The sequence below is a fragment of the Heterocephalus glaber genome, unplaced genomic scaffold (assembly GCF_053883595.1).
Source record: "Heterocephalus glaber isolate CG9 unplaced genomic scaffold, H.glaber_assembly_v1.0 deba00000281, whole genome shotgun sequence".
In the NCBI taxonomy this organism is placed as follows: domain Eukaryota; kingdom Metazoa; phylum Chordata; class Mammalia; order Rodentia; family Bathyergidae; genus Heterocephalus; species Heterocephalus glaber.
The window spans coordinates 3,909,640-3,936,872 of NW_028258139.1; the positions used below are offsets into that span (position 1 = coordinate 3,909,640).

At 36.3% G+C, this 27,233-nt stretch overlaps 1 protein-coding gene across 1 annotated transcript in view; it reads left to right on the forward strand.

Moving 5' to 3' along the window:
• Pxdnl (peroxidasin like) overlaps positions 1 to 27,233 on the forward strand; it is a 479,241-nt gene that overhangs the window by 303,535 nt on the left and 148,473 nt on the right. Inside the window, 1 exon segment of the mRNA XM_087185725.1 lies at positions 19,510 to 19,581. Within this exon segment, the coding sequence (XP_087041851.1) occupies positions 19,510 to 19,581 (72 nt within the window).

The following is a 27,233-nucleotide window of genomic DNA, read 5'->3' on the forward strand; positions in this document are numbered from 1 at the left end:
AGAATCAGAAAAATACTAATCAGTACAATAACAAGATTGAATTATACACTCATTAGGGAGATGAAGTTAAAAGTTTTAAAAGCCTTGTCATGACTTTTTTTTGTTGTTGGATTCTCCCACTTGGCATTTAATTTGTCATGCCCAATGGATTCATTGTGCTGGGCTTCCTGGGGTTATGATCCTCATTGTCTTTTCCTAGGGTATTGTCTAAAATTTTTTGGAGTGTTGGTTTGGTATTCATGAAGTTCCTGAGGTGCTCTTTATCATCAAAGTATCTTATTTCTCAATCAGTTTTGAAAGATAGTTTTGCATAGTACATCAATCTGGGTTGGAGGCTGTTTTCCTTTAGGGCTTGAAATACATCACTCCAAGCTCTTCTTGCCTTGAGGGTTTGCATTGAGAAGTCTGCTGTGATTCTGATGGGCTTTCCTTTGTTGGTGATTTGTTTCTTTTCTCTCACTGCTTGTAGAATTTTGTTCCTCTGTTGGATTTCTGGAATCCTAACTTTTACATGCCTAAGTGTAGATATTTTTGATCAAGACTAGCTGGAGTCCTATGTGCCTCTCTTATCTGTATGTGAAGTTCTTTTCCCCTGCTTGGGAAGTTTTCTGCCATCACTTCTGTGAAGAGTTTTTTTATGTCATCTGCACTCTCTCCTCTTTCTTCATTGACTCCAATCAGTCTTATGTTATTCTTCTGTGCATCATCTAGCAGCTGCTGGATTGATTCCTTGTGGTTCCTTACAAGTTTAAAGCAATTTTTCTTTTCCTGGTCACTAATTGCAATCTTATCTTCTGTATCTGAATTTCTATCCTCACATTGGTTCATTCTGGTGCACAGACTTTTCATGGAGTTTTTAATCTCCTGGAAATCTTTTTGTATCTGTTTTATGGATTCCATTTGTTTCCTATGTTGGGATTCCATCATGTTCCTCAGATCCTCTATTTTTTAATCTGTGTCCTCTCTAGATTTATTAATCATGTCTTGCACTATGAGCACAATCTTTGCTGTTATCTGAGTAATTATTTCTGATTTCATTTTTCCCAGATCCTCTCTTGTTGCCAGTTCAGAGAGTCCAGGTGGTTGAGTATCAGATTTTTCCACCTTGTTTCCCTTTGAGGTTGCTGTAGGTGATCTGGAAGTCTGTTTTTGAGGCTTGTTTACGTGTCTTCTCATTTCCATGGGGGTGAAGCTGCTTCTGGCACCTGTGCGGCTCACCTTCTCTGCCTTAGGAGCATGGAATGACAGCAGGGGAGCTTCCTTTGAAATACAAAGTCTTTTTTTTTTTTTTGGTACCAGGGATTGAACTCAGGACCTTGTGCTTGTGACGCAGGCAGCAGAACAACTGAGCTAAATCCCTGGCCCTCATTTGGATTGTTAAATGCCTCTCTGTCTTTTAAGAGTATCTTAAACATCAGTTTGTCCTCAATGATATTACTTTTGTTTTGCCTCATTGGCTCCTTTAGTATTTGATGCTTCTTAAATGGCATTTATCTTCTTATATCTTTTAAAGATTTTATGTAATCTCCAATGTAATTTCTTCTGTCTATATATTCCTAGCATCTAACACAGAAGTTTTATGAGTCATCACTCAATATAAATGCTATTGTCTTTCTCTAGCACAACACAAGTGTGGAAGTGATATGAAATGCTTTGAAATCTGTGGTCTCTGCATTACTCATAACTCTGGCTTTTTTTCCACTTTAGCAACTTTCTCCCATTTTTTGTTCTTTGAATCTACACAAATGCTAGGATCTTGAGTTCAAAAGTATCAAAAATACCTGATTAACCACCAGATCTCTGCTTCCATATGTCATGTTTCAGACTTCCTCAATGGGACAATTCTGTTTTATCTCAAATATTTCCATTGTTTCCACCTCTAATTCTTTTTGTATATTGCTGCTATAGTTTAGAACTGGAATGTCCCCTAAAAGCTGATGTGTTAAAGGCTTGGTCTTCCTGTTGGTATTACTAGAAAGTGGTAAAAACTGTTAGAAGGTGATGTCTAGTGGAGAATTTTGGGTAATTGGGAGCAAGCCCTCAGGGATGATTGTGAGATGTTGATCTCTTATTATCTTTATGAGTTGTGGCCATAAGCTGAGCAATCTGCTTTACCATGTGCTCCTGCCATGATGCACTGCCTTGCCACTGACCCAAAAGCAAAAAGGCCAACTGACTAGTGCCTGAAACCCCCAAAGGTGTGATGTAAAACAAACTTTTTGTCATTTAAAGTTATTTTGGGTATTTAGTTACAGTAATAGAAAACTAACACAGTATTTTATACAGTCATCCTTCTGTTACCACAGGTTACACATCATTGGATTCAACCAACTACAAGTCAGAAATATTAGAAAAAATTGTGTCTTTACTGGACAAATACATGTTTTCTTGTCATTACTCTCTAAATAATATGGTATAACAACCATTTGTGTAGTTATCATTCTGCATTGAGTGTTACAAGTAATCTAAAAATTATGTAACGTTTATAGGAATATTATATACTACATGCAAATAGTACACTATTTATATAAGGGACCTGTGCACCTATGGGGGTCCTAAAACAGATCCTCTATTTATATCAAGTGACACAAAATTACTTCCCCTTTTTTGCCCTACGCCCTATTCTATGCTCTTCTTGTGCTTCAAATTCAAATATGAATCAACTGCAGTTTCTATTTATTTCTACTCTATTGCATTGTGTTGGAGAAAACCACAAAATATATAACTGCACTTCTTTGAATCACAATAAATTCATCTTAAATAGCAGCTGTATCCTCAAATAATTCAGACAGTTTTTCTTAGGTAGGAGGAAATGTAGGTATTCCAAAACTAGTAGAAACACTTTTCCCAGTGAGATCATTGCTGCTAATGGGTCAATGACAGTGCAAATTGAGACGTGATCACAGCTCAGCAGAGATGATGGAATGCAAAGAGCTCCCTCTCTTCCTCACTGTGATGGCTCTCTCCAATGTATTCCTCTCTCTTTAGAGCAGTAGTTCTCTTTCTCTTCCTGGGTGACCTTGTCATCTACATTTCTGAAACTCTGTGCTAAAGGTTTCTTGGCCATTACCCGTGATCTTCCAATAGTCTTGCACTATAGATAATATTGCTGTTTTTTCACATTTTTCTCATGAGTTTTTATGAATGTTTTCTGCATGCCAAACTCTTTTAGGAGCTGGGTTGCATCACTAAACTAAACATTTAAAGTCACTGGCATTGAGAAGGTTACACACTAGCAGGGAATTCAAGTATTAAAGTTAATAAATAAGGACATTGAATGAGATTATGTCTCTGGCATATTGAGACTGATACATCTCTATCTATCTATCTATCTGTCTGTCTGTCTATCTATAGAGAGAAAGAAATAGAGATACAGATGACAGAGGCAGAGATAGATGCCTATGTCCTGGCAGGGGTGAGGGAAGGAGAGCAGTTAGGGTGTTTTCTGGTAAGGTAGACCAAATAGGGGAAGATGGCTCTGTCTCTGCCTCAGGAGGTACCAGTGTAGGGGTTGGATGGGCGCATATTCTGGCTCTATTAGGAAGCTAACCACCTGAGTATGGGCTGTTGGAGAAAGAAAGAAGTCAAGGATCTTATCAAGGTTCTTGGCTAAGCTTCTAAAAGGAAGTGCTGTCATCAGCCGAGTTGGGGATACAATGGGTTACACAGAGGAATAATCAGGATTACACATTTGTATATGACAAGCCTGTGATGTCTACTAGATAGCCAAGAAGGATGAGGGGCAGGCAGTGGGGATCCAGAACATGAGACAAGGGACTGGGGTCATCATGTAACATGAGTGTCATTGGCATCTGCAAGTGTTCAAAGACTCAATACTGGATGTCATTGGGTGTGGGTAGCAAAGGGAACATGGGACCCAGGCCTGTATTCCAGCACAAGATGTTAGGTAAAACAGAAGGAAGAGGCAAAGAGATCAGAAAAGCAAAGACTGTGAAAGTAGCACATGGTCTAAGAGTGTGGAAGCCAATGAAGAAATATTCTGAGGAGGAGGTTGTTACCAACTAGGTCAAATACTGTTGAAAAGTCAAGGAGAGAACTAAAAATGCAATGCTCACTTTAGCACCGATGATAAAAATGCACTGAGCTCTGTCTTGCTTGCCATAGTGACAATTTAAAATATGCTCTCATGAGACTATTTCATATGTTTTGCTTGCATTTCATAGTTGGCTTTGCCTTTGACTTTAAGGAGAAAATTGAGAGCACATGCTAATGAACATCACACAAACTTTCCCTGTGACTAAGGGATGGTGATGAATTGGTGTCCATTTCCCGCATGATTCATTTCAGCACATTTCTCTGGGATACTCTTATACTTCCTCTTTTTCAGATAATTTTCTTTATTAGTACATGTTTGTAGTACATAGTGTTTACATTCCTTGTGGGGAGTTGATACATACATCTTAATTCGTTTTATATAGCGACATTTTCCAACAATTGTTTCAATACCATCCAAATCTTTGGTCCTCTTGAGGATCTTTCTTGGTTTTCTTCTAGTAATTCTTTCCTCTTCCTCTTGGCAGGTCTCTGAATGTTTTCTAATATTTTGTTTTTCCCGAGCTCTGTAATCTCTCTTCCACTCTTGCAGCCTTCAATCTATCTTCCATACAGCAACATTATAACCACCCTTCCTTGTTTAAAAAATAAAGCAGTCTCTACCAGAGTGTTTCTCAGCTTCAGCACTGTTGACATTTTAGGCTTGGTAATGTTGGAGGGCTGGCCTGTGCATTGTAGGACTTTGAGCAGTATCTCTGGGCTCTGCTCACTGGAGGATGTAACACCACCACAGTTGTGACAAACACAAATGTCTCCAGGAACTGTCAAATATTCCCTAGAAGGGTGAATCTTGAGCTGAAAATCCATCGCTGTAGCTTGACTCTCTCTCTCTAGCTAACTTCCAAATCTTTGTTCAGTTACTGCTGGCAATATTTATAAGATAAAAAATTTACTGAGAAATTCCTTTTATTTGATTCTTGTAACATGTCCTGATATCTTTATGGTAAAGTTCAAACTTCCCTGTTGAATACCTAGGAAATGTGTGATGTGGGTCCTACCTAGATTTATTTTCCCAAAGCTCTGCAGGCACTCATGCTTCTGTCCTGGCAGATACTTACTGTTCTGTAAATGAATCATGTGTTTTCATGCCTCTGTGCTTCACCTGTATTTATCTTCCCCTTCCTATGCTACCTTTTCTCTTCTGCAGCTAAGTAAGTAGAATTTGTCTGTAAAAATTAGCTGAAGAATCCTTTTCTCTAAGCAATGTTTCTTTATCTTTAAATCTAATTTAGATCCTCAGCATGCTCCTGGTATCTCTTGCATACTATTATCATGATACATATCCTGCTGGGCTGCGGTCATTGATTTTTTTGTCTTTCACCTCTTGCCTGACTCTAATCTCTGAGAAGGTCAAGGCTCTTGTCTTCTACTTGCTAAGCATTCAATAAATGCTTATTAACATTTTAATGTACTGAAGGATCACAGACAAGTGAAGTTTCTTCTGACATGAGCAATCTACTAAGTTAAGCATGGAAAGAAGTACTATTTGAAAGCACTGTTTGAACCTAAACAGGTAAGAAAATGGTTTGGATATTAGACACTATGAAACAATAGACTAAGTTTAGAGATGGTAAATTTGGTGAGAAGATAATTAGACTCATAAAGAAGAATGAAGTATATAGGCAGACAGTATATCTTGGAAACTCTTAGATGCCAGCTAAAAACAGTGGGAAGATATTAGTGATCCTTGTAAAAGGGGCTGGCATAGTAGGTGTTTTTTCAGGAAGATCTGTCAGGCAATGCAATATAATTAGATTGGAAGGAAGAGACTGTGTTTAGATGGATCTTTTATAGCCATTTGTTTGGGGGAAAAAAGAGTGAACTGAGACACTGAAAAAAAACTTGTCATAACAATTAGACTACATCAAAACTGTTTTAGAAACATGATTTTTTCCATAACTTCTCTAATTTAGGATTGAAATAACTTCTTCATGAGTGAAACTTTGTAATATGGCTTTTCATTGGCTTTAATTCTTGAAAAAGGAATACAATCCTTTGATAATAGATTTTAGAATATACTATTATTGACTTCAGTATTGCATGCAAATCAGTTTTGAGAAAGCTATTTTCTTGAACCTAATGAGCTATGGTAGTTCAGCCAGACTTTCCTTTAAAATCTGTTAAAAATTTATTGTGTCTGAAATAAAGATCTCCATTCAGATGCTTAATTAATTTCTCAACTGTATGAATAATTTGTTTGGTCTAGCAGATCATTCTTACTTGCTATTTGCAATAAAGCTGTAAAATGCATATTTTAATTTCATCTGACGTCTGTGGAAAGTTGGAGTCATAATGATGCATCTAGCATGTGAAATTGCTAAGGTGGATTCAGAGGCAAGGCACAGAGATTTCCATGCCAGTTGTCACCTGGCTCTTCTCTGAGATCTATCTCGTGTGCTAGGGTTGGTGAGATCTTATTTTAAGCCTTAGATGCATGCTTCAGTTTCAGATGTGCTTGGTTTATGTTTTACAGGCACATCAGACACATTGCAAATGCACACAGAGAGATACACACAGACTCACACACACTTGTGTGCAACTTCCTTATACATGATGTACATTTTTTCTTTGTGATCTCAAGGCTTTTGAGGAAATAAAAGTTGCTACATTTTACAAAGAGGTCGGAAGATTGAATTTATATTCTTTTTTGATTGTTTAGTTAGCTACAGATAAATATAATGTTCTTCTCTCTATCTCTGCTCTCACATTAGAGTGAGGTTGCCAAGGTGATTGTACGGCACAGTGGATTTGTTTTTATGTGGCTCAGTGAGTTCATGCTGAAAGCTAAATCAATACTGGCAACTTCTCACCCTGAGAATCATTCTCACTCTATTATTTTTGTTGTCATTCTCTGGCCACATATTTTTACTCTGCATATTTGAGAGAGTTTAAGAAGATTTTCATCCTTATTTTTGTGGCCTAGTATCTGAGAGTGGCTGTGTAGGTAAACATTTACTCAGGTAAAGAGCTGACAGGAAAATTGTCATTGCTTACATGTGTGGTTCTAAAACATCCCTTTACATTAAGATGGGTTCTCTTGAGAAGCCCTGGGGAGTATATGCTAGATGTCCTCTAGGTTCATTAGTTCCTGATGATTTCATAAATTTTTTTGCAAGATTAAAATTCAGCACACACTATTACAGATCTCACAAAAGTCAGGCTTGTATTGAAGTGTGGCATGCCTCTTTACCAAGGTAGTATATTGTCTTTTTAGGATGTTAAGCCAATATCAATTGCAAAAGCTTTAATTAGGGTTTAAACTCTCATCATATGTTTTATGTTATAGACTGTGGTATGAGGTCAATGTCTTAGCCTCGTGTATGCAAAGGAAATGCTTATATAAAAATGCCAGCTAGTCATTTGTTCTTTCAGTGATCAAATGTATATTGAATTCCATCTGTCAAGTCCTATGCTAGGAAATGGGATATGGAAATTAGTTTAAACTCAATATGGTTTCTGTCATCATAGACCTTAAAATCCAGTTAGGAAAGACAGACATGGATCAAGTCATACTCAAACAAATATGAAACTGCAACAGTGCAGTGCTGTAAGAGCCTATAAAAGGAGACTTGACAGGGAACTCAGGGAAGATTCTCTGGAGGAGACAGCAATGTGCAGATCCAAAAGCATAATGAGAATTCAACAGGCAAACGAGGTGAGAATGATGAGCAAGCCTGAGGGTGCAAGTGTGCAAACAACCTTGTGGTCTAGAGCATGGTAAGAGTGCACAGGCCAGAGAGCTGGAGTGGAGAAAAGGAAGAAAGACAGGGAAAGCGGTGGGAAAAACCATTTTCCGAAGAGACCAGGTAGGGATTTGGATTCTGTTAAAGAATTCTGTCTTTATACTTACAGAAATTGAAAACTATTTAAAAGTCTTATGAAATCTTATGATGGAGCAGATCGATATAGGTGGAGCAGTTACACAGTTCTTGCATGTGGTACCTGAGGGCATGTTTAGCTCTAATGTGGAAGTAGAGGATGAAAAACATGGGACAGATGCAGGAGACACTAAGAAAGCAAAAATCAAAAGACTGAGAGTTGGATAGTGTTGTGGTTTCTATCTGAAATGTCCTCCACAGCTGATGTGTTGAAAGCTTGATCCTTAGCTGGTGGCACTATTGGGAGGCGGTAGCAACTCCAGGAGATGCAGCTCAGCTGAACAAGCAGTAGGTCACTGGGGGAATGCCTTTGAAGGGTATATCGAGGTAATAAGTTGATTGCCTCAGGTATTTTGTCCCAGCCATAACATGGAACTAATATAGATAGGACCCAGGGAGTGAGGGAAAAGAGGAAATCATTGCTAGTTTTCTGAGTTGCACAAATGTACATAAACTGGTACTATTAGTAGAGATAGGCAACAATGGAAAGGAACAAATGTAGTGGAGGAAGATGATGGATTGGATTTCCAACATGTTGAGTTTGAGGTACCTTTGAGATATATGGAAAATATTTAAGAAGTCATTGGGTACACAAATCTAGATCTTAGAGGTAAGATATAACTTGTAAGCCCTCTGTATAGAGATACTAATTAAAGGTATGGGTGTAGATGAATTCACTAGCTAGGCTGTATATTAATAAACATAAAGTAACAATAGTGATAACTTTTTGCCTTCTATATGTGAAGAGAGAGCTACTGACCCATTTATGTCAAAAATTTTCAAAGTAATTGAAATAGATTTAAAATCCTTTCAAACAATCATTAATATTTATCCACCTGTAATAGATGTCCAAAAATGTCAGGATTGTCAATTACCTTGCAAAAACCAAGGTTGTAACAGGGTAGACTTGCTGTATTATTAAGGCTCAAAAGATAGTAGAAAACAAAGCCAAGTCCTTCTTTATTTGACTGGGCTAAAGACATCACATAAATCAAACAAACCTAACGTAAAGCATCCTACTGCTTTGAATTGCTTTAAAAGTTAAAAACAAATTTTGAAAAACTTTTGTTAGGAAATTTGTCAAATCTTACAGACAAAAAGCTTTTTAAAGACACCTGCACTATAATCAAATGTAACTCTCTGGGTTGTCTTATTTCCCTGCAAAGAACAAAATCTACTTTTTTGTGCATTTTTCACATTCATTAGTAGTGAATTCAAATACCAGTTGCTTATCCTACTGAGTATTTGATTAAGTCCAGCAGAAAGCATGCAAACTACAGGGGTTCTCTGGGTGAATGTAGAATGGGGAGGGGTATTTATTCTGAGGAAACATTGCTGGAATGGGGAATAAAAAGTGCATTGTGATTAGTAGATACTCAGTAGGTACATTCTGGAAAGGAGGTCATGCATTTCTTATGAATTTCTAAATATAAAGTGCTACCTGTAAAATAGCTAAATGTAAAAAGCATATTTGTCAATAACTTTAACTACTGTGGAATACAAATCACAAATTCTACTGATTGCAAAATGTAGTTGTATGATTCATCCTTAACATCACAGTAGCTGTGATAGTGGATAAACTATTAAACACTATTTTTAACCCTTAGCTTGCTTTTTTGCCTTGATTTTAGTTGGCTGGACATATCAGATATTCTCCCAACTGAAAGCTGTCTTCATTCTGGTTGGAGTAAGCCCAACACCTATGGAGACTGGCGAACACACTCAGATTGGTGGTGGTAGGAATGCCAATTGGCTAATGCCAATTGAAAGTGTTTATACTAAACTCAACATTTTTTAATGATTAAATTTTAGTAAAGACATTGCTCAAAAGAAGTTTAATAAATAAGATGGTGGAAAATCAAATGCCTGGCTCATTTCTATGCTAGAATACTCTCTTTTAAAGTCTTTTGGATTGTCCATTTGTTGGTTAAAACAGACAGCTGGCTTGTGACTTTTGTTCTTGTGGCCTGTTAGGTTACTCCAAGACTAGAATGCAGTGTTTTCTTTCAGCTATGAACATCACATTTTAAAAAAGAGAAAGCACTAATATAAACAAAGTGTGAAGCAGCTTCCAGTAGTGTTTGAGAGCATGAGCTTTGCTGGGCTTGTGGCTTGGATTTCCCATTGATTAGCTCTGTGGCCTTGAGCACTTAACCTCTCCTTGTGGAGGCTCTGTTTTTATACCTGAGAAAGGCTTTACTCCTGGGATCTTGAGATCAGGTTTGAAGAGGTCATCTATGTGTGCCTTGCATGTCAGCTAGACTATGTGGCTGCTCTCTTTCCAGTCAGAGACACTGTTTTTCCCAGGTATTAAGAGAAATATCTGCTGAAACTGGATCTTGGTACTCCCAGCACCCACAAACTGTGTAAAACTGAGCAAGTTAATCTCACTGTACAACCTTTTTCTCAATGGGAGTATTCATAGATCTTTCCTCACAGTGTAGTTGTAAAGATTAAAAACTGATTAAATATATTTAAGCACTTAGAACAATAAGCAAATAATAACTTCATGCTAAATTTGAAGCCTTTATCAGCACCTATTCATATTTGTCATAAAATGACTATTTGTACTCTACATTATCAAGCATGTATAACACACAGAGGTTGAAAGCCAATGATGCAATATATTTGACTTGGAAAAAGAAATTCTACAATAGACCTCTCTTCAAATCTTTCTTCACTGCAGTCACAGAAACTTCTTTTTTCTTCCTCCCTTGCTTCTGCACCATATCCTACTGTGGAGCGCCTCTCCTATAACTTCTTGAACTTTGCAGGCCTTAACTTCTTCAGTATGTTCTGGATTAATTGAGCAAAGTAGTAGTTTTGTATGTAGGGTTCTTTGTGTGTGTCTGTGTGCATGAATATACTAGTGTGTGTATGTATTTCAAAATAACAAAGAAAGCTGTTTTATGCATACAGTAAGGCAGTTGTAACAGTGTCACTATTGTAACTCTTATAGTGAATAAGACCTTTGGGAAGAACACATGGGATCATCAGTCAGGATGATAACATTCAGCGGGCAAGAGGGTGCACACTGATTTTGGGGTCCGATTTAAGATAGTTTGAAATTATCATCCTTTCCAACTACATTCTTTTTATTCAATTGTAATTGTTACTTTTTCATATTATTTGAATTAATCTTCCTATCATACTGATTTCATAAGAAGAAGCCCAGGAATGAAGTAGAAATATTCTTTTTCTTTAAACCTTTTTATTTTCTCCAAAAATATTTCTAATTATGACTAGATCAATATGTTGTATACACACAGACAGCTATAAGGCTTCTTTTTTCTGGGTGCCTTAACTCCAAAACAGTTAGCTTCCTAATGCTAAAGCCAAGTGCTGTATACTGTGTCTTCCCACATGGACACTCATGCATTTCTCAGTTCAGAATGAAACTCGTCTGCTTCCTTTGCCTGGGCAATTTGTGTTCCAGTGCTTTCCTCAGGTGAGCTACTGAAGACTGTTGTATATGGCTATTGGTTTCACTGAGATGATTTGAAAAGCTGAGATCACAAGTTAGGTGGAGGGCATGTATTTAAATTTCCTGGGGGAAGCTATAGCCTTACTTATGGATCCTGGTGCTTATTAGCAAGATCTGCTTTGCAAAATTCTGCTGTGTACTCTGCGTTGGAAGCATGTTTCTCCACTGCATCACAGGATTTCTTAGAGACTTTTTGTCTTGCCTTTTTGTCTTCAGCACAGGCTTTAAGAGAACCCTTCTGAAATAGCAGCTTTAGGAAAATTTCATGAATCAGTTGTGTAGATGGTATATGGAGGACTGAAAAGGCCACCTTTTACAGGGATTATATGGGTACATCCCTCCCCTGGTGTTATAATTAATTAATTTCAATCGTGTGTGCCTAACATTTTTTCTGTCACTGATGGATCACATAAAGAACAATAGCCCCTTAAGATTCTAATGGAGCTGACACATTCCTGTCACCTAGTAATCTTGCAGCCATTGTAATGTAGTGCAGCATGGTGATGCTGGTATAAATAAACCTATTGCACCTATGAAAATGTAGCACATATAATTATGTGCAGTACATGATACTTGATAAGGATAATAAATGACTGTACTGATGTTTTATGTATTTACCAAACACATTGATATTTTAGAGTATACTCTTTCCATTTATAAAAGTATTTACTCTAAAATAGTCTGCCTTTTTATGCTGGCAATACCCTTATCCTTTTTATGTTTGCATTACAAGGGTACATGGAATGATTGGCCTAGATGATCTAGGTACATGCAAATGTGCTCTGAAGTTCTCCAACAAAATCGCCTAATGACACATTTCTCAGAAAGGGCCCCTGTAGTTAAGCAGCTCATGATGTCTTTTTTTTTTTTTCTTTGCTTAAAGTCTTTTATTGGCACATTTTAGGTATACAATCCATTCACATTTATCACTGGGTGCTTGTACCTGTACATGATGTATCTTGGTTCTTATTTTTCCCCATTAACTGTGCTTCCTTCACCCCCTCCACCCTTCCCTATTTACAAAGACTTTGTTTCCATTTTTTTCTTTCCTTATAACTTTTCCTTTCCCTTCTTTCCTTTCCCTTTCCCCTCCCACTTCCCCTGCACCTTTGGACCTTTACTTCCTATTTCAAATTATCAATTATTCAGTTTAATCATTTTAATCCTTATTTACACTTTCAGTTTCTTGCACCAGAGAAACTATTCGGTATTTACACATGTGTGTCCTATTTATTTCACTTAAGAGTATGGCCTCAATATTCATCCATTTAGCTATAAATGTCTCTAGTTTCTTGTTCTATATGGCTGAGCAGTACTCCATTTTATAAAAAAAACCACATCTTCTTTATCCAGTTTCCAGTGGATGGGCACTTGGGCTGTTTCCAGGTTTTAGCTATTACAAACTGTGCTGCTATAAACATGGGTGCACATATATCACTGTAGTATGATTCTTTTAATTCTTTGGGGAAGATCCCCAGCAGTGGAATAGCTGGGTCAAATGGGACTTGTAGTCCTTGTTCTTTGAGGTATCTCCATACTGATTTCCACAGTGGTTGCACAGTCTGCACTCCCACCAACAGTGGAGAATGGTTCCTTTCTCCCCACACCCCCACCAGCATTTGTTATTCGTTGATTTCTTGATAGCAGCCATTCTTTCTGGGGTGAGGTGGAATCTCAATGTTGTTTTCATCTGCATCTCTCGCATGACCAGTGATGTTGAACATTTTTTTGTATGTTTATTTGCTGCTTTTACTTCTTTGTGTGAGAAATGTCTGTTCATTTCAGATGCCCATTTTTGAATTGGGTCTTTAAATTTGGGGGGGTCGGATTTTTAAAGCTCTTAATATATTCTAGACAGTAGTCCTTTGTCTGAGGTACAGCTGCTAAAATTTTTTTTCCCATATTGTAGGTTATCTCTTAGCTCTGTTGGTGGTTTCTCTTGCAGTTCAGAAGCTTTTTTAGTAAGATGAGATCCCAGTTGTTGATTCTTTGTGCTAGTTCCTGTGCTACTGAGGTTTTGTTCATAAAGTCTTTTCCTATGCCAGTGTCTTCAAGAGTTCTACCTAACTTATTTTCCAGCAAGTTTAGTGTTTCTGTCTTACTATTTAGATATTTAATCCACTTTGATCTTAGTTTAGTGCATGGTAATAGATATGAGTCTAGTTTTAATCTTTGGTGGATTGAGATCCAGTTTTTCCAACACATTTATTAAACAGGCTATCTTTCCTCCAATGAGGGTGGTTGGCTCCTTTGTCAAAGATGAGGTGGCTAAGTATGTTTGGAGTTGTTTCTGATTCTTCTAATCTATTCCACTGATCCTCAGGTCTGTTTCATTGCCACTACCATGCTGTTTTTATCACAGTAGCTTTGTAATATAGTTTCAAATTAGGGATTGTGATGCCCTCAGCCATGTCTCTGTTGCCTAGAATTGCTTTTGCTATTCCAGTTCTCTTCTGGTTCCAAATGAATCTTTGGATTGTTTTCTCTAGTTATGTGAAATATATTGTTGGAATTGCAGTCAGAATTGCATTAAATCTATGTAGCAGTTTTGGAAGTATGGCCATTTTCACTGTATTGGCTCTTCCTACCCAGGACCAAGGATGTCTTTCCATTTTCTTATATCCTTCTCAATCTCCTTTTTCAGAGTGCTATCGTTTTCAGTGTAGAGGTCTTTTGCTTCCTTTGTTAGATTGATTCCTAGATATTTCTTTTTTTTGGATGCTATCATAAAAGGAATTATTTCTTGAATTTCTCTCTCAGTGAGTCTGTTATTCGTGTATACAAAGGCTATTGTTTTTTGAGTGTTGACCTTGTATCCAGCTACTCTACTGAATCTGTCAATTAAGCCTAGAAGTCTTTTGGCAGAGTTTTTTGGGTCTTCTATGTAAAGTATCATATCGTCAGCAAATATTGACACTTTAACTTCTTGCATTCCTATCTTTATTTATTTTATTTCTGTCTCTTGTCTAATTGCTGTGGCTAATGTTTCCAGAACTATATTGAACATGAGTAGTGATAGTGGGCATCCTTGTTCCTGATTTTAGTGTGAAAGTTTTCAGTTTTTTACCATTTAGTATGATTTTCACTGTTGATTTTTCATAGATAGCCTTAATCAGGTTAAGATAAAGACTTTCTATTCCAATTTTATGTAGGGTTTTTATCATGAATGGGTTTTGAATTTTGTCAAATGCTTTTTCTGCATCTATTGAGATGATCATATGTTTTTTTTGTCCTTGGCTCTGTTAATATATTGTATTACATTTATTGATTTACGTATGTTGAACCATCCTTGTATCTCTGGGATAAACCCAACTTGGTCAGGGTGTATGATCTTCTTGATGACCCTCTGTATTCTGTTTGCCAGTATTTGTTGAGGATTTTTGCATCTATGTTCATTAGGGAGATTGGCCTATAATTCTCTTTTTTGGTTGCATCTTTCCCTGCTTTTGAAATCAAATAACACTTGCTTCCAGGAATGAATTTGGAAATATTGCTTCCCTTTCAATTTCAATGATGAATTTAAAGAGTATTGGAATAGTTCTTTAAATGTCTTGTAGAATTCAGCAGTGAAGCCATAAGCTTCTGGGCTTTTCTTTGTTGGTAAATTTTTTATTACATTTTCAATTTCACTCATTGTAATTGGGGTGTTTAGAATTTCTATATCTTCTTCATTTAACTTTGGCAATTTGTATATATGTAGGAATATGTCCCTTTCTTCTGTGCTTTTCATTTTATTAGAGTACAGGTTCTCAAAGTAGGTATTGATGATCCTCTGGATTTCTGCTGGTTTTGTTGTGGCTTCACTTTTTTTGTTCTTAATTTCATGGAGTTGAGCCTTTTCTTTCCTTTTTTTGATAAGGTTCACTAAAGGTTTATTGATTTTATTTATTCTTTCAAAAAACCAACTCTTTAATTCATTGATTGTTTTGTGTCATTCTCTTCTTCTCCACTGCATTGATTTCTGCTCTGATCTTTATAATTTCCCCTCTTGTACAAGCTTTGAGTTTGTTTCTTCTTGTTTTTCTAGGAGCTTGAGGTTCTGCCTTAGGTTGTTTATTTGAGTTCTCTCTCTTACCCAAATATGGGCATTCGCTGCTATGAATTTCCCTCATAGAACTGCTTTCATTGTGTCCCATAGATTCCTATATGATGTACAGGCATTAACATTTACTTGTAGAAATTGTCTAATTTCTTCTTTAATTTCCTCTGTGACCCATTGGTTGTTCAGGAGGGTGTTACTCAATTTCCATGTATTTGTGGGGGTTTTGTGGTTTCTTATGTTATTAATCTCCAATTTCATTGCACTATGGTCTGATAATATCTTGGGGATAACTTCAATTCTTTTACATTTACTTAAACATGTTCTGTGAGCTAGCATGTGGTCTATCTTGGAGAATGACCCATGTGCAGTCAAAAAGAATGTATATTCTGATTTTGTGGGGTGGAACCCTCTGTAAACATCTATTAAATACATTTGTTCAATAGTTTGGTTCAGTTCTAGAATTTTGTAGTTGATTTTCTGTCTAGATGATCTGTCTATTTGTGATAGTGGGGTACTGAGTTCCCCCACTACAGTTGTATTAGTGCTTATTTCATTTTTCATGTCCATTAATATTTGTTTTTTATAGTTGGGAGCATTCGTATTTGGTGCATATATGTTTATGATTGTCATCTCTTCCTCTTGGATTGTTCCCTTCACAAGTATGTAGTGACCATCTTTGTCTCTTTTAATTAGTTTTGGTTTGAAGTCTATTTTGTCTGCAAACAGAATAACAACCCCTGCTTTTTTTCTGGGTTCTTGTAATGTGGAGAACTGTTTTTTATCCTTTTACTTTCAGTCTATGAATTTGTTTTTCAGTTAGGTGTGTTTCTTGTATGCAGCATATTGTTGGATTTTGCTTCTTAATCCATTCTGCCAGTCTATTTCTTTTGACTGGTGAATTGAGGCTATTAGCATTGATAGATATTGACTCATTTTTGTCATGATGTTTTACTATTGTTGGCTCTTTTATTTTTTATTTTTCCCCCTTTTGTTTCCCTCTTATTTTCTTGCCTTCCTGGTGGCTTCCCTCTGTTGGGCCTCATGGAGTTGTGACCTTCATTGTCTTTTTCTGGGATATTGTTTAGAATTGTTTGGAGTGCTGGTTTCGTGTTCATGAAATTTCTCAGGTGTTCTTTGTCATGGAAGTATCTAATTTCCCCATCGATTTTGAAAGATAATTTTGCAGGATAGAACAGCCTAGATTGGAAGTTATTTTCTTTTAGGGCTTGAAATACTTCGCTCCAGGCTCTCCCTGACTTGAGGGTTTGTGTTGAGAAGTCTGCTGTGATTCTGGTGGGCTTTCCTTTGTAGGTCATTTGTTTCTTTTCTCTAACTGCTTGTAGGATTTTGTTCTTCTGTTGGGTTTCTGGGATCTTGACTATTGTATGTCTAGGTGTAGATTTTTTTGATTGTTGCTAGTAGGACTTCTATATTCCTCACTTATCTGTATGTCCAATTCTCTACCTGTGTCTGGGAAGTTTTCAACTATTACTTCTATGAACAGTTTTTTTATGTCAATTGTACTTTCTGCTTTTTTGTGTTCTCCTATCAGTCTTATATTATTCTTCTTTGTAGCACCTAGCAGCTGCTGGATTGTTTTCTCATGGTCCTTTACTATTTTTAAGAAATCTCTGTTTTCATGATCTTTTACTGTAATCCTGTCTTCTATATCTGATATTCTGTCTTCACATTCCCTTAATCTCCTGTGAATACTTTCAATGGAGTTTTTAACCTCCTGGATATCTGTTTGAATCTGTTTCATGGATTCCATTTCTTTCTTATGTTGGGTAATCATGGTTTCCATTTCTTTCTTATCCTGCCATTCATGGCTTCCAGCATGGTCCTGAGCTCACCTATTTTTTTTTTTTTATCTGTTTCTGTTCTAGAGCCTCTTATTATGTCTTTCACTCTGCTCACCATCTCTAGTTATCTGGGAAATTATTTTTGTTTTGAATTTTTCCAGAGCCTCATTCATCTGTTTTATTATTCCCTGTGCTATCAGTTCAGGGTGTCCAGGTGGTTGGTTATCAGACTTTTCCACCTCTTTCCCCCCAGAATTTGTTTTTGGTGAGATGGAAGTCTGAGTTTGTGCTTTGCTTAAACGCCTTCTCATTTTTGTTTTTGGTACTGTCCTTGGTTTAATTCCTGGGTTGATACTTTGAGGTCACTTATTGTAAATATCTTTGTTGCTTGTATTTAGAACCATTATGCAATGATTGCTTCTCAGAGGTGTCTTCCAGATATAGCTGTCTTTAGGTTTTGAGTCTCTAATGACTCTGAAGCTTTCTCATTTTCATTATACCAGGAAGGACAACTGATTAGATCAATCACAACACCTTAGCCCAAGTGATACAATTAGCAACACCATAGCATTAAGCACATCTTAGAAAATGACAATGTGTGGTAGTTATTAATCTATCACCTTTACCTGTGTGAATTAAATCAAAATCAAGGACCAACTCAACATATGTTTATAGTGAATAAACTCTTTAATATAGAAACTTTACCCTCAGGATGGGGAGTTAGAAGGAGTTGGGGAGGGAGGGATAGAAAGGCAGAAGGATACAGAAAGGTTAGCAATGAGGCCAGAGGACACAGGAAGACCATACAAACTCTAAGAAACTGTTGAAGATAAGAGCAAAAGACAGAATGAAAGAACAAATATGAGAACAGAATAACCTAACAGCAATAGGGAGGCTAAAAACTGTATTTACTTTCCTTTGAAACTAATGACAGTTGAGAAAAGGAAAAAGAGAAGAAATGAAAAATAAAGAAGTATTAGGGCCAGAACAGGAACAAAAAGGGAGATGAAGAACAATGTGGGACAGCAAGAGAGCAAGTGAGAGAGAGAAAGAAAAGAGAAAAGAAAGAAAAAAAAAGAAGAGAAAAATAAAAGTTTGAGAAGAGTAGAAAAATAAAAATATAAAAATTAAGAATAAGAGCAAAAAAATAATGTTTGAAAATAACAAATAAAAAATAAAAATGAAGGGCCTCAATCAGGATATGTCTCTGCTGTCACAATACACAATGTGGGTAGCAGTGTGGAGATGTAAGTCAATGAATCTCAGCAAGTCAGTAGTAGACCCATGAGATTCAGGCAGATTTCTGGCTGCAAGTCCCAAGTTGAGCTCCCTGTCCTCATGTAGGGTTGAACTCTTCAAGTTTCTGCTGCAGGTTCCAGCTGCCCTTCCCCTGAAGATAGTCCAGGTTCCAATGGGAGGTGATGATCCCTTCCAACTTACCGAGGACAGTGGTCTGGTGTGCCTTTATTGCAGAGATTCTCTTCACTTTTCCAGTGGGCTTCAGTTTTCATCCAGGAGCCTGAGAAAGGCCCTCTTTGTGCGTCCACTTCTGCTCTATCTTCTGGAGCTCAGGACAATGGCCTTTATGACACTCTGTGCCTCTGTAGTGTGGAACCGGGTAGCGACACAGCCAATGGGGCGGGATGGGGGGTGGAGGGGCACAGGCTCATGGCTAAGCTGGTAGCTGGGGGGCGGGCTGAGGGTGGGGTGAAGGGGGCTCCATGCAGCTGGCCAAGGTCCTCACCATCCGCTGGCTGGTCGCTCTCATGATTTCTTAATCTGTTACATTAAACATGCCATTTTGCATCCTCCAGGGAGGAAAATTCTCCCTATTTTGAAATGTTAATAAAGTGTGTGATCACTTGTAATGTGTCATAATGGTTGCGATTTAGTTATTACTCTAGCTTCACTTTAAATTTTGAGAAGTAGAAAAGTGACTTCACCAACCCTTTTGCATCTTTCTACTCAGGACACCACCTGAGAAGGAAGTGTACCATGACCTGTTGCGGATGGGATTAAGGTCCCCATTGGTGCATCAGGTTTTTAGACCCAGGGCTGTGAGAAGCAGAAGAGATTAAAATGTCTCAGAGTTCTCAGTTTTTATATCTGATGTGTGGTGGATGGAGTTAGCAAAATTCACTATTTCAGCTAAAGCTACTGCTAATTCCCCAAACATTTTATTTTACTCATGAGCACAAAGAATAACCTACTCAACTTCCTGTCTTCCAGGTATATTCCTTCTAACTGACTGGAGACACTACAGCTGGAGACTTTTGGTGACCTTTGAAAATTAGAGCGTCTGTGAGTGTGGACACTTTTGGTGTCCTTTGCTTCTGCTTTGAATCTTCTGTTTTGGAACACATCACACTGCTCTGGGACTGGATATTTTGCTGCACCTTTATGTTATAATATAGCTGTTACAACACATTCTATAGTTTGAAATCATAGGAGAAAAGATGAATCACTCAATTAAAATTAGGGCATAAGAGATGAACAGACACTCACAAATGAGGCTCAACCTGATGGAAAGCTTATGGCTGTACTCACTACAGCTGAACATACCCATCTCCAGCAACTTGGGACCTAGCATCTCCATTTCCTGTTGGTGACTCAAACGTGTATGCCAAAACTTTATGCATTGCAAATTTAATCCCCATATTTTATATAGTAGTGGTATTTGAATGTGGGGCCTTTGGGACTTAAACAAGATCAAATGAATCCAGAAGGATAACCCTCGCCAGTGAGAAGTGGCATTATAAAAAGAAGAAAAGAGATCTGAGCTAGCGTGCGCCTATATTTTCACCATGATTCTCTCCACCTTGTTAGGATGCAGAATGAGGCCCTTGCTGGATGGTCAGCAGATGCTGGTTCCCTGCTCTTGAACCTCCTAGCCTCCAAAACCATGAACCAAATACACTTCTATTTCTTTAAACTTTTATTATTTATTGGTATCTTATCTCAGATATATTTGTTACAGTGAGAGAAAATGAACTGATACATATACACAACAGACATGTACACATTTATGCACCCAAAGACATGTTCTCAAATATTTATAGCAGCATTTTTTTCTGATAGCTCCACATCAGAAGTGAATCTAAATGGATAGCAATAAAAATAGATAAAAATGTCATATATTCATAAAAAGAAATGCTATGCAATAACGCATATAGATCTCAGAAATATTTTGTGAATACAATAATCTAAACACTGAAAATTACATAGTTCTAGCTGATTCTTAAAATACATTCAAAAACAGGTATCAGGAATATACATAGTATTTAGAAGTCAAGTTGGGTGAACTTTGATGATTAGGAAGACATTGGGAATGGGTAGAGGGAGCTTCTGTGGTCCTGGCAATGTTGGGTCTCTGCTAATTTTTCTGGGTGTCATCACACAGCTGTGCTCACTCTGGAATTCTGCTGTATACCATAGTGTTCTTACTTTGACAATGATGCTACATTTCAATGAAGCTTAAGTACATGAACAATGACAAACCACTAAGACACTTAGACATCCTCTTTTCATCTGTTGTCTATGAAGATACTCTGCTACTGTAGTTTTTCTAATACTTTGTATTAACAAATCTATTGTGTCTTTAGCTGAGGATAATTAGCTAAACTTAATCACAAGACTTTTCTTCAAAAAGAAAATATCTGTTTTAGTAATTTGCAACTTTCAGAAATGATACACTAATGCATAAAATAGACAGGTACAACTAAAAGACCAGACCGCTTTCCATGTAATACTCCAACTCAATTTGCTGATGGAAATACAAGGGATATAATGAATATCTATTGTCTCGTTTTGTTGTGAGTTTGTTCAAAGGCATATAATGACAGATAGGGAAGCACATGGTAACATATACTGTTCTGTTGTTCTCTCACCTACACCACTGTGTGTGGACAGGGAGCCCTGTATAGGACAGCCATGTTGCAAGACAAATGACATGGCTGAGATTAATAGTCACAATGACTAAAAACTTTCAAAAAACGTGGGGCACCAACTGTGATGCAGGAGAAAATTTTGTTGATGAGTGAGCATTGCGTTTCTCTTATACAGCAAGACAGCCACTGGACCACCAATACTCTTAGCATTGCAGCTCTCATTCTCACCAAACAGCAGCCCTGAAAACTGCATATATGCACAGGGAGTTCCTGCCACCTAAGGAAATATGGAAACCCTGACAGTCCTACAGCAGCGATGGCAGGCTTTGTCCTTACGGAAAACACTTCTTTCCATCCATTTGGTAGAGTCTTCTATCTTGGGATTCATGAATGGCCCAAAGTGTTGTGGAACTGACCAACAAGAAAGATTTTAGCTTTTGTTTTCCTTTCTATTATTTAAATAGGTACACATCTATTCTAACCTAACATAGAAGGCATATGATATAAATTACATAGAGAAAAAGAGCTAATGAGGGAAAACTCACTAGAACAGAACCTCTTCCAAAGATCATTTTTCTTTATATTTTTCATGACAGTTCAGATAATATCCCTAGATCATTATTTCTTTACTTTTTAATTATAGATTGCATTAATTGATTCCCACCCCTAAAGATAATGATTTACCTTACTTGTAGTGTCCCTACATAAGATAACTATATTATTTTTCAACCAGTGGATTATAATTGGCCTTGTAGCTCTTGTTACATTTATTTTAATAGCCTTAATTCTTCTTTTAAAATTTTGAAACTATCCAATCTCATACTTTTTCTTCCCTTTTTACATTTGCTTTCTGTTAGATTCATTTTTTATCTTTACAGTATTTGTATATTTAATAGATTTATTCTATCTGCAACTATAACTAAATTTTCCACTCTTGGCCATAAATTATCTCTAAAAAATGAATAATATATATTACACATATATAATATATTATATATGTTACATATATTATATATTATGCATATATATGTGAAATATATGATATATATGTTATATCTCACATGAAATTTTAACTAATATATTGTAGATTCAGAAATGTGCTAGGATTATATTTCTTTTGTAAGTGTCAGAATCATTAATTTGGCTGCTTAAAATATTGTTTTACTAAAAAGGAAATATATTTTCTTTTAAAAATTAATTTTGTTAATACACTTTAGATATACATAATGATCACATTCATCATATGGAATTTGTACCTGTACATGATATATCTTGCTGCTTCTTTTTTTCCCATTTCACGCCCATCTCTTCAACCCTTTCCCCTTCCTTATTTACAAATTCTTCATTTCCATTTTTCTCTTCTCCTTTTTTCTTTTACCTTCCTTCTTTTCCCTCTCCCCTCTCCCTAGTTCCCCTTCCTATTTGAACATTTTCTTCCTATTTCATAATATCTATTATAAATTTTGGTCTTTATTTACACTTTCAGCTTCTCACACCAGAGATATCATGCAATATTTGAATATGTGTCTCCAATTTATTTCACTTAAGAGTATGATCTCAAGGTGTATATATTTACCTAGAAATGTCTCAAGCTTATCTTTCTTTATGGCAGAGTAGTATTCCATTGTATAAAAAACCCCACATCTTCTTTATCTGTTCATCAGTTGTTGGGCATTTGGGCTTTTCCCAAGATTTAGCTATCACAAACTGTGCTGTTATAAACATGGGTGTGCATATATTGCTCTGGTATGATGCTTTTAATTCTTTCAAGAAGATATCAAAAAGGAAAGAGCTGGGTCAAAAGGAACCTCTAGTTTTAATTTTTGAAGGATCTTCACACTGATTTCCACAGTGGTTGCAGCAGTCTACACTCCCACCAATAGTTGAGAAGGGTTCCTTTTTCTCCCACAATCTGCTAGCATTTTTTATTGGTTGATTTCTTGATAATAGCCATTCTTTCTGAAGTGAGATGGAATCTCAGTGTTGTTTAAATTTGCATCTCTTGGATAACTAGTGAGTGATACTGAACATTTTTTCATATATTTATTTGCCATTTCTACCTCTTCATCTAAGAAGTGTCTATTCATTTCAAATGGATATTTTTGGATTGGGTCTTTAAATGTGGGGCATCTGATTTTTTGAGTTCTTTATGTATTATAGGTATTAGTCCTTTGTCTGAGGAACAGCTGGCAAAATTTTTTCCCACTCTGTGGGTTGTCTCTTCACTGTTCTGGTGGTTACTTTTGCCCTGCAAAAACTTTTTGATAAGATGAGATCCTAGTTGTTGATTCTTTCTGATATTTCCTGTGCAATTGAATAAAATATTTGCATATACCAATGTCTTTAAGAGTTCTACCTATTCTAACTTTCAGCAAATTTAGTGTTTTGTTTTAATGTATAGATCTTTGATCCATTTCAATTTTAGTTTAATGCATGGTGAAAGATATGAATCTAGTTTGAGTCTTTGGCATGTGGAAAGCCAATTTTTCAGACACCATTTATTAAAGAGGCCATTTTTCTTTCAGGGAAGGGGTTTGGCCCCTTTGTCAAAGATAAGGTGGCTAATTGTGTTTGAGTTGTTTATGCATCTTCTAGTCTGTTCCACTGATCTTTGGTCTGTTTTATCCCCAATATCATGCTATTTTTAATCACTGTAGCTTTGAAGTATAATTTTAATGCAAGGATTGTGATGCCCTCTGCCTTATCTTTGCTGCTCAGAATTGCTTTTGCTATTCTAGGTGTCTTCTGGTTCCAAATGAATTTTAGGATTGTTTTCTCTAACTCTGTGAAGTAAGTTATTGGTATTTTTATGGGAATTGCATTAAATCTGTATAAGAATTTTGGGAATATGGCTATTTTCACTGTATTGCTTCTTTCCACCCAAGAACAAGGGATATTTTTCCATCTTCTGATATCCTCTTTGATCTCCTTTTTCAGAGTACTGTAGTTTTCAATGTAAATGTCTTTTACTTCCTTTGTTAGGTTGATTCCCAAGTATTTCATTTTTTGGCTGCTATTGTGAAAGGTGTGGCTTCCCTAATTTCTCTCTCAGTGAGTTTATTTGTGTACAGGAATGCTATTGATTTTTGAGTGTTAATTTTGTATCCAGCTATGCTACTCAATTTGGTTATTAAATCTAGAATTCTTTGGTAGAGTTTTGGAGGTCTTCTGTGTAGAGTATCATGTCATCCACAAATAAGGATAATAACCTCTTTCTTTCCTACCCTTATTCCTTTTATTTCTTTCTCTTGTCTAATTGCTATGGCTGTTTAAAGACCTGTATTGAATAAGAGTGTTGATTTTGGACATCCATGTCTTATTCTTGGTTTTAGAATGAAAGCTTTCTGTTTTTGACATTTAGTATGATGTTGGCTGTTGGTTTGTCATAGATGGCTTTTATCAGATTCAGATAAAGACCATCTATTCCATTTTTCTGTATGTTTTTTTTTTTAAATCATGAATGAGTGAAGAACCCTGTCAAATGCTTTTTCTGTGGCTATTGAGATGATCATGGGGTTATTGTCCTTGGCTCTGTTAATATGGTGTATTACTTTTGTTGATTTGCATATGTTCAACCATCCCTGCATCCCTGGGATGAATCCTACTTGGTGATAGTGTATAATCTTCTTGATGATTCACTGCATTCTGTTTGCCAGTATCTTATGGAGGATTTTTACATCTATGTTCATTAAGGAGATTGGCTTGTACCTCTGTTATTTTGTTGTATATTTCTCTCATTTTGGTATCAGGGTAATGCTTGCTTCTATTAATGAGTTTGGGAGTAGTGCTTCCCTTTCAATTTCATTAAAGAGTTTGAGGGGTAGTGGCATAAGAGCTTCTCTAAAATTCTTGTAGAATTCAGCAGTGAATCTTTCAGGACCTGGACTTTTCTGTGTTGGTAGGTTTTTAATTGCATCTTCAATTTCATTCACTGGTATTATTATTTAGAATCTTTATAGCTTCTTTATTCAGCTCTGGTCATTCATATATATCTAGCAATCTGTACATCTCCTCTGTGTTTTCTGTCTTATTAGAGTACAGGTTCTCAAAGTAGGTATAAATGATCCTCTGGATTTCTGCAGGATGTGTTGTAATTTTACCCTTTTCATTCTTAATTGCATGGATTTGAGTCTTTTCTTTCCCTTTTTTGATAAGTTTGGCTAAGGGTTTGTCACTTTTATTCAGTCTTTCAAAGAACCAAGTCTTTGATTCATTGATTCTTTGTATTGTTTCCTTAATCTTAACTGTATTAATTTCTGCTCCAGTCTTTATAATTTCCTCCCTCAAATGAGCTTTGGGCTTGACTTACCTCTTCATTTTCCTGAAGCTTGAAGTTCAACATAGGTTATTTATTTGAGCTTGTTTCATTTTTCTTTTCTTTCTTTCTTTTTTTTTTTTGGTACCTGGGATCGAACTCTGGTCCTTGTGCTTGTGAAGCAGGTGGCAAAATCACTGAGCTAAATCCCCAGCATGTTTTATTTTTCTGATGTGGAAATTTACTGCTATAAATTTCCCTCATAGGACTGCTTTCATTGTATCCTATGAGTTCCAGTATGTTGTATTGGTATTATCATTTAATTCTAGAAATTGTCTCACTTCATTTTTAATTTTATCTGTGACCCATTATTTTTTCCTGGGGATGTGAATTAATTTCCATGTATTTATGAAGTTTTTGTGGCTTCTTTTGCCATTGATTTACAATTTCATTTCACTCAGGTCTGATAATATACATGGCATAATTTCATCTCCTTTGCATTTACTTGACCATGTTTTATGAGCTAGTATGTGATATATTTTGGAGAACATCCCATATGCAGCTGAGAAGAATGTGTATTCTGATGTTATGGGGTGGAATACTCTGTAGACATCTACTAAGTCCATTTGTTCAAAAATTTTTTTTTGTTCTGATATTTGTTGACTTTTTGTTTGGTTGATTTGTGACAATGGGTTTTTGAAGTGTTCCATTACAATTGTCTTAGTGCTTATTTGATTTTTCATGTCCATTAATATTTGTTTTATACAATTGTTTGCACTGGTATTTGGTGCATATATGTTTATGATTATTATCTTGTCCTCTTGGATTGTTCCCTTAACAAAGATGTAATGACATTTCTTTTTCTTGGTCAGTCTTGGCTTGAAATCCACTTTTCCTGCAAGTCGAATAACTACTCCTGCTTATTTCTGGGTTCTTGTCACATGGAGAATTGTTTTCAAACCTTTGACTTTCAGTCTATGAGTTTCTTTTTAAGTTAAATATGTTTTTTTTTTTTTGGTACCGGGGATCAAACTTGGGTCCTTGCACTTGCGCAGCAGGTGGTGAAACCACTGAGCTAAATCCCGGCCCATTAAATATGGTTTTTCTATGCAGCATATTGTTGGATTCTGTTTCTCAATCCATTCTGCCAGTCTGTTTCTTTTGATTAGTGAATTGAGACCATTTACATTGATGGTTATAATTGATATGTACTGACTTTTCTTGTCATGTTATTTTTCTATTGTTGGTTCCCTTTGTTTCCTCCTGTTTAATTACTTGACTTCCCTGATGGGATTCACTTTGTTGTGTTTCATGGAGTTGTAATTTTTGTCATCTCTTTCTAGAATGTCCTTCAGAACATTTTGCATGATAGTTTGGTGGTCATGAATTTCTTCAGATGTTTTTTGTCATGGAAGTATCTTATTTCTCCATCAATTTTGAAAGATAGTTTTTTGGGGGATACATCAATCTGGATTGGAGATTGTTTTCTTTTAGGACTTGAAATACTTTACTCCAAGCTCTTTTTGACTTAAAGGTTTGTGTTGGGAAGTTTGCTGTCACACTTGATTATTATGGGTTCATTTCTTTAATTGATACTTTGAGCTATGACTTCAGTGGAGTCTTGAAAGGGACCCAGACAAATTTGTATAACTTTTTCACTACATGTTCACTCTTTTTTGAACCAGAATTCTTTGCTCTGTAACTTTGGAACTTGTTTCCTAAATAATATTTTAAATATTAAATTAAATTATTTCATTAAATTATTTCTCAATACAGACAAATTTAGCATGTCTTCACTCTCTTTCATTCTT